The sequence below is a fragment of the Rhamphochromis longiceps genome, linkage group LG6 (genome assembly GCF_057381845.1).
Source record: "Rhamphochromis longiceps isolate RC_006_pf linkage group LG6, R_longiceps_female_GT1.1, whole genome shotgun sequence".
NCBI lineage: Eukaryota > Metazoa > Chordata > Actinopteri > Cichliformes > Cichlidae > Rhamphochromis > Rhamphochromis longiceps.
Genome location: NC_140562.1, coordinates 7,670,286 through 7,684,006, shown reverse-complemented (window position 1 = coordinate 7,684,006; position 13,721 = coordinate 7,670,286). Strand labels below are relative to the sequence as shown.

Below are 13,721 nucleotides of genomic sequence, written 5' to 3'. Positions count from 1 at the left end.
TTTGAGGTCTATTAAGTGAATCACACAACATGTTGATGTGCTTTTACAAATCTGGTCTTTTCTCTGCTGTTGATTTCAAAAAAACTTTCAAAAACCTGTCACTTTTTATTATCTTTCACTTCAATCTCTTTGAACTAGGAGCTAAATGAGGAGCTATTTGTAGCTGATATAATGAGGAGTTTCAGAAATTTCAGACAACTTGTACAAGTATTCTAGCATTGCTATGGATAGAAATTTCCTACCCAACCTAGCACCACTGATTAAAAGTGGGCCGTGAGGTCAGTTTCATGGTCATTAATATGTTAGTGACCACTGACCATTGATCAGTGACCATTGATCAATGGCCATGGGCGCCATTGACAGAGAGGATGCAGTCACTGCATTGGGAGATGGTGAAAGATGTACCCTTTGGCCCCCTCTGCGATTCAGAGACGGTCTTTCCCTTTTCATATAAATGGCCTCAACCAGCATTCCTCCCTGTCAAGGATGTGTGCATCCTCGTCATTGACAGAGCAGTCACAGGGCTGTAAGTGAAAATTGACTGCAGATTCCTGGACTGATGAGTTAGATCTTCTATGGTCTGATGTGACGCCTTCATATTATTTATCAGAGTAATTTGTCGTTGTTTGAATCAAAAGACTCTTCAGAGTCCTCTGTCAGCTTAAGCAGAGTTTATTCGCATGACTGTGGCAGTGGTCAATGGAATTAGATAGTTAATGGATAAAGGCATTTCATGCATCTCATACTGGACTTTCGTATGGTCTTCACATTTTTGTATTTTCTGTTTAAACTTATTCTGTAACACAATAAGTTTTTAGCATTTCATATCTTATAATATGGTATTTGAGCACATCTACAAGTGACTGAAGTGATTGCTGCGACACTGAAATTCTGTTTTGTGAATAATAAAGACAGGTTTGACAATATAACATCTACAATGTAACAGTAGGTTTTGTAGAGAAGTATAAGAACTTAATGTTTTTTGTCCTCTGTTTACAGCGCTGCTGTATGCCACCATTTTTGGTAACGTCACCACCATCTTCCAGCAGATGTATGCCAACACCAACAGGTACCATGAGATGCTCAACAGTGTGAGAGACTTCCTCAAGCTCTACCAGGTCCCTAAAGGCTTGAGTGAGCGTGTGATGGACTACATTGTGTCCACCTGGTCCATGTCAAGAGGCATTGATACTGACAAGGTAAGAATTCAGTCCAAATCATTGTGTTATTGGAAGTGAAACAGCTGGTTGTGGTTGTATTTTTATTTATTATGAATTTTTGCTTCTATACAGTTATAGCTACAGTTTTAGCAGTACCATCACTGCCCAACCAAACTGAAACCAGAATTCTTAAATTTTTAAGTTAGTTTTGAAAAAATGGAACCATTCATTTCCAACACCAGGCCGGGGTCTTTCTGTGTGGAGTTTGCATGTTCTCCCCGTGTTTGCGTGGGTTCCCTCCGGGTACTCCGGCTTCCTCCCACCGTCCAAAGACATGCAGCTTGTGGGGATAGGTTAATTGGAAAATCCAAATTGCCACTAGGTGTGAATGTGCGAATGAATGTGAGTGCGAATGGTTGTCTGTCCCTGTGTGTTGGCCCTGCGACAGACTGGCGACCTGTCCAGGGTGTACCCTGCCTCTCGCCCTATGACAGCTGGGATAGGCTCCAGCGCCCCCCGCGACCCTGAAAAGGATAAGCGGAAGCGAATGGATGGATGGATGGATGGAACCATTCATACTCTTCTGCACAAATAAATCACAATATATTTCCATGAAGAGGCTGCTACGAAAACTGCAACCACTAAATACCTGCAAAGAGTAAGACAAGTCCTGAGCAGTCAGCTGAATGGAATGAACAAGATCTGGGCAATCGACACTTATGCCCCACTGGCCACCGGATACCTTGCTGGAATAATAATATGGCCAAAGGAGGACATAGAAGCCACTGACATCAAGACAACAAAGCTGATTACCATGCATGGAGGGTATAAACCCTAAATCGAGCATCTTGAGACTGTATGCTAAAGAGAAGGAAGGAGGCCAAGAACTAGTTAGTGTCTTTGTTGTCCAGGATAAAACAACAAAGATCCATGAATACATCAGGAAGGTGCCACAGCCAATCCTGTACTTAGTCAATACTTCAGGCAGTCATGACCAAAAGGTTTGGCAGTGGAACAATGTTTATTCCATGTGCAACTTCAGTTTTTATTGATATTAGTTTTTAAATGTTTTGATGATACAGTGAAAAACAATCTCAAGGATTTCATAAGTTTCAAAAGTTGCTGGTGAACTGCTGGTGAACAGTAAGTAGAATGTAGTTCATCAGCATGGAAATGAAGCATAAAAAGGGCAGCATCATTATGTCTGCATTAACTGTATTTCTGTTTTCACGTCAGCTTAGGAAATCCTGAATATAACTACTGATGACATTTTAGCAATGATCATTATTTATCTGGCTCTGTGTGACGTCACCTTGGTCTAACTCTGTTTGCAGGTGCTGCAGATTTGTCCAAAGGACATGCGAGCAGACATCTGTGTCCACCTCAACAGGAAGGTGTTTAAGGAACACCCGGCATTTCGCCTGGCCAGTGATGGCTGCCTGCGGGCTCTGGCCATGGAGTTTCAGACCATCCACAGTGCCCCTGGTGACCTTATCTATCATGCTGGAGAGAGCGTGGACAGCCTTTGCTTCGTCGTGTCAGGATCGCTGGAGGTCATCCAGGACGATGAGGTGGTGGCCATTTTAGGTGAGGGTCTTCAGTTAGAGAATAAGGCTAAGATTGTTAAAAAATGAAGCTTTAGTCTTTTTAAAAGACAGTGTGACAGTGGGAAGGAAAAACTTGCTTTTAAGCAGGAAGAAACCTGTAGCAGAACCCAGCTCATGAAGGGGCAGCCATCTGCCGCGACCATAGGGGATGAGAGTGGGGAAGACCGGACAAAAGACATGCTGTGGAAGAGAGGCAGCAATTAATGGTATCTAAGTAGCCTAGAGCTACTGCAGCATAACTAAGGGAGGATTCATGTTCACCTGATCTAGTCCTAACTTTATGATTTGTCAAAAATAGCTCTCCATTTCTAGTTCTCATCCCCTACTCTTTCTGCAGTATTTTGGATCAACGGAAGGCTTTTAAAGGAGTCTTTAGGACAGCCTGATAATAATGAATTCCAGTAGTCAAGAAGTCTAACCTTGCCTGACCTCGTTTTTCAGGATCACCCTGAGAAAAGATGTTTCTAATTTAGAAACATTGTGTATATGAAAGAAAGGAATCCTACATGTTAATTTAATATGCAAATTGCAGGTCATATCCTGTTCAAAAATTCAAAGATATTTAGGAGTTTTAGTTTTATATGAATTTAGAAGCATTAGAGATCATCCAGGCCTTTGTGTCTTAAGGCAGTCCTATAGTTTAACTAATTGATGTGTATCATCTGGTTTGTGGCTAGATAAAGCTGGGTACCTGCATAGGAGTGAAAATGTATGCTATGCCTTTTATTGATATTGCGTAAGAGAACAATATATAATGGAAACAGAATTGATCCTAGCACAGATAGGAAAAAACTCCATTCCTCTTCAGATGATAAGTTAGCTGTTTTATCACTACTCTTTCACAATTTTTTTAGATAAAAGGAAGGTTGGAAGTTGGCCTATAATTAGGCAAATGAGCTAATTATAGGCTAATTTGTGAGCTAATTATATTACACCTTCCCCATTGCCGAGTAACTAATTTGTACATTTCTTATAGCCCATTTGTTGAAACAAAAATGATTTATTGTCCATTGTACGCTCTCATAGTAGTGCTATTAACCCTCCACACTATGTGGACCAAATATAAATAACAGATCAATGGTGTCTTTCAAACGCTATTGCTTCTAGGTAGACACACACACTTGGCAGATTATTTGTTACTTTCTGCATGATGAGAACGAAGGCTGTCTAAAATTGATTAGTTCTGGTGGGTTGCCACGTGGCCAGCGGCTGAGTTGAATCAGTTCAGGTGGGCAGCCCCATGGCCAGCAGCTGAGATGAATCAGTTCAGTAGGACTGCACCGTTGCCAGCAGCTGAGATGAATCAGTTCAGTCGGGCAGCCCCATGGCCAACAGCAGCGCTAGAGCCAATCCAGAGGACGGCCCGCATAGAAAATGGCAGTGACACAGGGCAAGCTGTGAATGGAGGCTGTTGGGCAGCTTGGCAGGTGGCTGGCATGCAGGACCAGACGAGGTGGATCCTGCAGGCGATGGCGTGGGAGCTGCGGGTAGAGGAGCTGCAGGTGACGATGTGGGAGTCGCGGGTGGAGGAGCTACAGGCGATGGCGTGGGAGCTGTGGGTGGTGGAGATGAAGCAGGACCAGCAGGTGCGGAAACGTCTGGCAGCGGAGACGAAGCAGGGACAAACTGAACTGAAATACACATGCGGAATTGACAACTACAATGACAAGACAAGGAACTGAGGGAAACTGAGGACTTAAATACACAGGCTAATGATGATGGTGATAAGAGAGTGTTGAGTACACAGCTGAACTTAATGTAACTAATCACAACAGGACGTGGAACTAGACATAATGCACATAGTCAGAAGGTTACCACACTAAGACAGGAAACACATGGACTATAAACAGTGAACATAAACAAACTGAAAACACTGGATCAACAACCCAGGAACCCTGAAACATACATTTTAGAGTCAAATGTTCATCTACCACTATTATTACTATTCATCTACCACTAGAATATAGAAAAAGGTCACACATCAGCTGTCCAAACCTTGTGATGTACTGCTGACCAAAAAGAGCACAAAGTTTCATTTCACATTTGCCCAAAAAACATCTTGATTAGTCTTTTGGGAAAATATTCTTTGGACTGATGAGAAAATCTGTCTGTGTAATACACTATCACAACTCCTTTTTCCTTTCCGGCATGGCCACTACTGAAATAGGGAAGGCATGATTAGAAGATGCTCACCGGCTGCGAAAGCCAGTCTCCCCTGCCACCCACTGCACATGCTCCACCCAGGTCTCACTGTGGATGACAACATCATCTAGGTAGAAGCAGTATATGTAGCTTGTGGACACAGCATGCGGTCCATGAGGCGCTGGGGATCTGACACAAGCCAAACCGAAGAAGCATTGTAACAAAAAGTGAGCAGTGCCTAACCAGTCCAGGAGCTCGTCGACCCGTGGCATCAAACTGTGAGATCTCATTCACCTTGAGATATTCAACACAGAACCATATAGCCCCATCTTTCTTTACTCCAAAAACAATGGGGCTACACCACGTGCTGTGTGACTCTTCTATTACTCCCAGCTTTAGCATTTCAGCCAACTCCTTTTGAACCATTTGTCTCTTGTGCTCAGGTAACCTGTAAGGTTGTGAACGCAGGGTCACACCAGGCTGTGTTTCAAAGGGGCACTCCATGGGAATCATATGGCTGGGCAGAGGGGAACACATCTACAAACTCCTGTTGCAGTGTAGCAACATCTGCTCTCTGGACCTGTGTGAGATGGTCATCACAATGGAGGAAGATGGGAATGATCGAATTTGGCACCTCTGGCCCCAACTAATCTCTCTCCTTCAGACTCATCAGAGAAGCCTCTCAGCATCTCTCCATGTTTCTAGGAGATTGAGGTGATATACCTGTGTGGCTCCACCTCTGTTTCACCGCACCACCTCATAGTCTACCTCACCCATTTGCCACGTGACCACTAAAGGTCATAACCTCCCCAATGTGTGCAGCTTTGCTCTCAGGTCCAGCATGTATTGAATCGTATTCTTAGCCAGGCTTGTACCTTCCTCCCAGCTTTCTTTAATCAGGTCCAGCAACCCCACAGCTTTCTGCTGGACAGCAACTCTGGGAGAAAGGGAGAAAATCCTGTGGATGACTGGAGCACCTCCTACACTGTAAACAGGTCTTACCAGCAACCCAATTGCAATCATCCTCATGAATGAACTTCTGAATCATAGGCTTATTCAGAGATGACCTGAAAAAAGTGTGCCTATGCCACAATTTTTGGAGGGCTTTCAGATCTGGAAACACAGAGGGAATGAACAGAGTCAGCTGAGGAAGATGAAAACCAGGTAGGCCACGGGTCCAGATGGAATCAGCTCCAGACTATTGAGGGACTGTGCAGATCAACTTTATGAGGCTATCACATACATCTTTAACCTCAGTCTCTGTCTGGAGAGGGTCCCCATTCTGTGGAAGACCTCCTGCGTGGTGCCGGTCCCAAAGACAACGCACCCCAAGGAGCCGAACCACTTCAGACCCTTTGCACTGACTTCACACCTGATGAAGACCACGGAGAGGATCATACTACACCACCTTCGCCCATTAGTCGGGAGAGACCTAGACCCGCTGCAGTTTGCCTACCAGCCGAACATCATCTACCTGCTGCATTGGGCCTTCTCTCATCTGGAGAGCACCAGGTGCACTGTGAGAGTCATGTTTTTTCATTTCTCCCGTGCCTTCAACACAATCCAACCCTCAGTGCTAAGGGGGAAGCTGCAGTGGGTTAGACCCCAGTATGTGAGGCTGCAGGACTGTGTGTCTGAGGTGGTAGTCTGTAGCACCGGGCCCCCACAAGGAACAGTACTCGCCCCTTTCCTCTTCACCCTGCACGCTGCAGATTTCAGTTATAACACGGACACTTGCCATCTCCAGAAGTTCTCAAACGACACCGCCATTGTGGGTCAGGTGTCAAAGGGAAACAAACTGGAATACAGGAGGGGTCATCAATGACTTCGTCAGCTGCTGTGAACAGAACCAACTTTGCATCAATGCCACAGATTGACTTCAGCAAGAAGACAACCCCTATTACACCAGTGAACATCCAGGGTTTCGGCATTGAAACGGTGGAGGAGTATAAATACCTGGTGGTTCACCTCAATAACAAACTGGACTGGTCCACGAACACAAATGCACTCTACAGAAAGGGTCTAAGTTGACTCCACCTGCAACGGTGGCTGAGATCCTTCGGGGTGAACAGAACACTCCTAAGGACGTTTTATGACACTGTGGTGGCGTCTGCCATCTTTTAGGCTGCGGTCTGCTGGAGTGGTGGAATGGCAGAGAGGGGCAGGGGGAAACTCAACAAATTGGTCAAGAGTGCCAGCTCTGTCCTGGACTGGCCGCTGAAGTCCATTGAGCAGGTTGGGGAGGAGAGGATGTTGTCTAAGCTAAGATCCATCATGGACAACACCTCACACTGAGCAGCTCGTTCAGCAGTGTACTTTTACACCCACAGTCTTGGAAGAAGTGCTACTGCAGGTCATTCTTACCAGCAGCTTTTAGACTCTATAACACAGGTTATCTTACTGATCAGCAGTGATGGGAATAATGGTGTTACAAGTAACGGTGTTACTAACGGCGTTACTTTTTTCAGTAACGAGTAATCTAACTAATTACTATTTCTATCGTTACAACGCCATTACAGTTACTAACAAGAAAATGTGGTGCAGTCGCATTACTATTTTTCAACAAACAGACGGCTGAAGCTTTGTTCAGCTTACCTCATCTTATATCAGTTGCACGGAAGTAGCTTACTATGTAAGTAATCTGGGCGCTATAGTTTTAAACAGCTGCTTGCACTCCCGTGGACGGCAATCACTTTCTGGCAAACGATCGCTTTTTGGCACAACACCTGAATATAAGGGGGCAAAACAACCGCATGAGTGCTGCTGTTTGACTGAGGAGGAATAAAGTAGTCATGGTAAGCCAATCACATGACCACTTTAAGATGTCAAAGCAACAAGGTGATATATACCAGTTTTTAAATTGTGTTGATAGGCCACGTAAAACCAGAGTCATGATAAACAATATATATGTGGTGTTTTTCCTTTCCTTTACTTCTTTAAAAAAGTTAGTAACTGATTTACAATATTCTCAAATTAATTAATTAATTAATTACTTGAAAAGTAACTATTGCGTAATGTTTAACCCTCTGGTGTCCAGGGTATAATTGGCCATTTTTAACTACTTTTGATTTTACCTCTACATTTTACCTTTAAAAACTATTTACTTTGCCTTGTTTGGTATCATTCTTTTCAGCACAACCTCACAGGTCTGAATTTACAGTCATGTTTTCATTTTGACATACTCTATTAACACAATTGATCTAAAAATCAGACAAAAAACATAAAATCCGAGTAGAAAAAGTTATATTTTTATTGTAACAACCACAAACATGTTTAATGAATCATATTTCATAACTTTAAATGCAATTATAAATTGTCAATTTTAAAATCCTATGCACAAGTTTTGCAAACAACAAAGTTATTTGCAGCTATTTACCTTTTACCCTTTTTCAAATAACCATTTCAAACTATTTACATAACAATCAGCTGTTCTGCATTCAATAAGATGCCACACAAATTATTTGTGCCACTCCAAAAAAAAATTTTCTGTCCACTATAAAGGAGAACATCACAGCCTGATACCTGCAGGTCTGACAGCAGCAGGTGTATCACTCCTGTTTCTACCTGGAGACCGCAGTCGCCTCTAGGGATGGGTATCGTTTAGGTTTTATCCGATACCGGTGCCAAACCGGTATTTTTGAAACGGTGCCGGTGCTTAAACGGTGCTCGAACCGGTGCTTAAAGAATGGAGAACACAAAATTGGTCCAAAAACCTCTCATGTTCAGCTGTTGTTTTTTTTTGTAAAAAGATAACAATGTTAGCCTTTTCTGCAGCTATGGGGCATATATGGTATCACTCTTGGCTGGAAGCAGTGCTTAATCAATGGAAAAAACACAAACTTTGTCCAAAAACCTCTCATGTTTAACTGTTTTCCACTTCTTCTTTGGTCATTTTAGCCTTTTTGGCCAGGGTGAAGGGAGTATCTGCCATCAAACAAGAAGACAGCCGCATGTAGCTATGATGATGTTTGCTAGTTCACCTGACATGCATTAATGTAATAACGTGGTTAGCCTATTCAACGTAAATTACACACGAACAACATTAAGCTACTCCCGCAGAGAAGAACGGCTGCTGCTGCATCATCATCCGTCATCATTTCTGCTACACTGGCAGGGCTAGGGGCCAGGACTCTCTTTTTCGGGTTTTTGGGGATGTTGCTAACTCTGGGTCCGATAACAGGCACCACACCCGCAGTAGATGCGCTCGGTGTGAGGTCTCGCAGCAAGCTATCAAATACGGCGCATTTCTGGGCTTTTAAAAAAAACGCTATGCGTCGCCAGGTGTTTCATCGGATTTGAGGTGTTACCTCCTTTGACAGTATCACAGTATCAGCTTAAAGCACTTGTTGCAGGCTGCTGAGTTTGCATATTTTGCTGTGAATTACAGCCAGACTTTTGACCGCTTCGCCTTGGGCATTTTTAATCTGTAGCTCTGCTCTAAAAGAACGTACGTACCTGGACCCGCCTACTATCCTCGGAAACGTAAAATGATTGGCTAGAAGTGTATCACAGCTCAGGAAAAAAAAGCACCGAAATAAAGCACCGAAATGTGCGCTGCTTTTCGGTCTGGTTACTACCGTTTATGTCGGTACCCATCCCTAGTCGCCTCATTGTTCTGACACACAACACAAAACTATCCACAACACTACACATTAACTACACACTCCAAACACGCTAAATGTCACAAATCTCTCACATTTCAAAACTCGCTCGCTCTCTTTTTCTGCTGTCTGTCTGTCTTTCTCTCTCGCTCTCTCTCGCCGTCACTCCTAAAACTTCCCCCTCTCCCTAAACAACCAAATGTCATGTTGCCATATCATTTTTGATTGGTCGACATTGTACATTTTTCCACCAACACGAACAGGCTGTTTTTTGTTTTGTTTTTTTATTTTTTGGTCATAAGCAGAGAGTGCTTGCTAGTGCTGTCCTTAAACAGTAAATGTGACGAAACTATTGAGGAAAAAACTCCGCGTATATATTGTTTACCTTGACTCTTGTGATTAAGCAGAGGATAAATAGGGGGTCCACAACACTCTTATGGACACTCCCAACAGGGCTTAAAAATCTGTGACTCTGTACCAATTGCTCTTAGAACTGAAGAAGCTTCTCAGGTGAGAGGTGAAACGCCTTCAAGAAACTTATAGAAGTCCAGATACTTTTCTTTCCAAGCTCCTTAGACTACAATGACCTGGATGACCGAGGACCTTCACAGACAGACCATAGAATTCTTTTTTTAGAGTTTTAGAATTCAGTAGAATTCACAAAGGAACTTACAGCTGTAGTTGTTATATTTACTGGGGAAATGAGTAAGGAGGACAAGGGAGGGATTTGAGGCAGGTTTCTAAGGTGTCAGGAATTGGCATCACCATATTAAAGTAGCTGCTACACAGAATGTGTAAGTAATTTGTTAGTAAAGTAGCTGTAAAATTTGCATACTATAATTATAATAGTCTATTTATAGGTTATCAAAAGGCTTATCTGGGCATACAAGAGTTGTACCATGTATTTGTTGTGCCATCCCTTTTTTGCCATCATAAGGAGAATGAGTAAAGGAAAAAAGTTAGATGAATTGTCTTTTGGGCAACATCAGGGCTTCTCCTCCTGGGTATCTTGACTCTTGGCCCGTAAATCTGTGTTAAGAGATGAAGTTAGTTTGGTTTTCATGTTAATTCTGTGGTCTAATTTCCATATTCTGTTTGACTCCTGGCTCTGCCCCATGATCCACCCTATAACTGGCAGAAAAATAGAATCTTTGAGTCAATATAAGCTCAGCTCTCTATACAACCTGCCTCACTCACAAACTCATGCATGCAACCTGGAGCACACCGGGAAACCAAATCACCAACCTTTCGGTTAGTAGGTGATCTGCTCTGCCACCTGAGCATCCCCTCATGCTATGGTGATCTGTGACCACTGCTATCCTGCTTTATATTTTGGGTTGCATGATGCTGAATCATCCACAAAGACCCTCAGAGTTAGCCAGTGGCACGTCCTATGGGTCAGCTCTGAATGCCCAGATTCCAGAAAAGGCTCCTATAAAATCATATGGGAGAAGCAATGACCTTTAACTGTGATATTTTTTAATAAATACAAAGTGATACCATAACCAACATGCAGCTAGTAAATACATGTTTTTTTTACAGGAATCAGTGACACAGAATATAATGTGGGAGCTAAAGGGTTGAGTCTGAATGGCCCACAAGCTCATGTGAACCTACAATGTCTTTTGACCGTCTGTTCTCTGTCATTCCCCCTGCTCCTACAGCAAAAGGGTAATTCAAACTAGGTGGAGTCTGTAGTTTTAAATCAGTAAAAGTTTTGTCTGGGTGTCATCAGTCCGCTGTAATCTGTCATGTCCAGTCAGTCCCCTCCCATGTATCATTGCTGATATTGGAGCATCTCATGACATCATGTCAAAAAATAAATAAATGAAATTCATTTATAAAATAAAATAAATTCCTTGTGATTTTGGAATGAGTTGGATCGCTGCAATCCTTTTTACCCACAAGGACATTCCATCTGATGTGTGATCCAAAGCCCATTTTAATTTGGAGAGGCGTACTTTGTGACTGTTGTCAGTGAGGTATTTTACAACACTTTAGTTTCAATCTTGCAGGCCGGCTTAAAAGGAGAACACTATTAAATCATCAATGTATAAAAAAATTTAGACCCCCCTCCTAAGAGATGAAACTCTACATGTTTTCTTTAAGTGCACTGTTATCAGTGTAGGGAATAACGCGTTATTAAGTAACGCTTTACAGTAACTACGTTATTATTGTGGTAACGAGCACGGTAACTAGTTATTATGCCAAAATCAAGAATGTGTTAATCGTTACTGGGATTTAGATAGGGTTGTTATTTGTTACTTCGTGTGTTGCATTCGACTTACCTCGGAAATCAGAACACGGACCTGGGAATGATGTCACACTCGAGTAAATGGCATTCTGGTTAGCCTCGTCAGAGAAGTCGGGATTCCAATATGGCAATGCCCTTGAAAATGGTTGTTTTGCTAGCCCTCTACAAAAAGAAATTACTACTAAACACATATGCAGCTATAGCTGGACTCGGTGGGCAGATGGAGATTTTTCGTTTCGTTTCGTTTTTTTTCGTAACGGTATAAACAATGAAAGGTGGTGGATTGGCCAGATGCTGGCAGATGTGTAAAACATAACTCAACTGTTTGGTGGTGACATGGCGGAGCTTCCACAGATTCAGTTACATTAGCAAGTGGTGGAGGCCAGCAGGTGGATGAGAGAAAGGTGAGACAGGAGAAGGAGAGACCTGGGGCGGCCAGCGGTAAAAGGTATCAGGGGAACTGAACTTCAGGTAAGAAGTTATGACCTGGGTCAGATATAAACCAAGTTTAGGTGTAGTTTATTTTTGTTGTGCTAACTTTTTACAGTATGTTACAATAACTCGTACTGTGTACTAGCTAGAATGACGGAGTTTCTATACAGCTGGGCGGGTGCTATGATGTTACTGATAGTGAACTTTATTTTATTCATAAGGTTAGTTAGTAGAGTTGCCAACCGTCCCATAAAAAACGTAATAACCCGGTATTCAGAGAAAATATTACGCCTTTCGTATTGAGCTGAAAAGGAACGTGATTTGCCCCGTACGCTAGAATGAAAACAAGACACAAAGCTGGAGTTATCCTGTACGCTGTACAGCTGCTTCTTCTTCTCTCATTCTGTCCCCTCCCTCTCCTGTTGCTACTTCAATCATGAAACTGATCAAGAATCAGGTGATCGGCTTTTCTGTCACAAGTCCAGTCTCTCTTGTTTGTTTATCACCCATTTTGAACCAGAAAGAGGAACCCGATGTTGTGCTAAATAACAGCAGCACATTTAAGCTTGATCAGCTGTTGTTAGAATTTATTTAATATTACTTTCTAGTATCAGCTGATGTTTGCTGGAGCCACAGCTGTAAAGCTGCTGGTCATGATGTCGGTTTGGATATGTGGTGAGAGGGAAACATGAAGATGAAACCAGGAGATGTCCTTACTGAATCATCAGAGCTGAACAGGTGATGGAGAAACAGGTTTACCTTTGAGGTGACATGAATGAGTTGAAGGGAAGTTATGAACTGTTTCTGAGAGACAAATAACACCAGGATCCTTTTCTAAGTAGCTGACAGCTGGTAACTGTGCAGGGGCGGGTCTAGCAAAGTTTTGTCAGGGGGGCCAGGTAGAGCATTAACAGGAAAAGGGGGGCACAAACAAAATACCCTTCTTTCTTATTCTCATTTAAAATGTCTAGCTTTTAGCGAATAATTATCCGAATCTTACAACCAATGTTTTCATCTGATGTAAAATGTAGAGAAATCCATTATTGTACATAGTAATTTATATTCCAGGGTCCCATCATAATTTCCTCAGAAGTAAGTACTGTATATGATGCCAGTATTTCCCACATTTTCTAGATTCTGTACCAGTACTGTGTAGGGATGGGTATCGTTTAGGTTTTATCCGATACCAGTACCAAACCGGTACTTTTGAAATGGTGCCGGTGCTTAAACAGTGCTCGAACCGGTGCTTAAACAAAAGAGCACTTAGCACTTTTAACAAAATGCTATACGTCGCCAGGTGTTTCATCAGATTCGAGGTGTTACCTCCTTTGCACAGTATCACCTTAAAGCACTTGTTGCTGCTGAGTTTGCATCTTTTGCTGTGAAGTACAGCCAGACTTTGACCGCTTCGCTTTGGGCATTTTTAATCTGTAGCTCTGCTCTAAAAGAACGTACGTACCTGGGCACGCCTACTATCCTCGGAAACGTAAAATGATTGGCTAGAATCCAAAGTGTATCACAGCTC

At 42.7% G+C, this 13,721-nt stretch overlaps 1 protein-coding gene across 2 annotated transcripts in view; it reads left to right on the top strand.

The window, feature by feature from the left end:
• LOC146667432 (voltage-gated delayed rectifier potassium channel KCNH1-like) overlaps positions 1 to 13,721 on the top strand; it is a 124,471-nt gene that overhangs the window by 66,028 nt on the left and 44,722 nt on the right. For both annotated transcript variants that reach the window (XM_085409119.1, XM_085409120.1), the window contains 2 exons: positions 1,000 to 1,199; positions 2,495 to 2,747. In XM_085409119.1, coding sequence (XP_085265245.1) covers positions 1,000 to 1,199; positions 2,495 to 2,747 — 453 coding nt within the window. The remainder of the gene's footprint in view (positions 1 to 999; positions 1,200 to 2,494; positions 2,748 to 13,721) is intronic.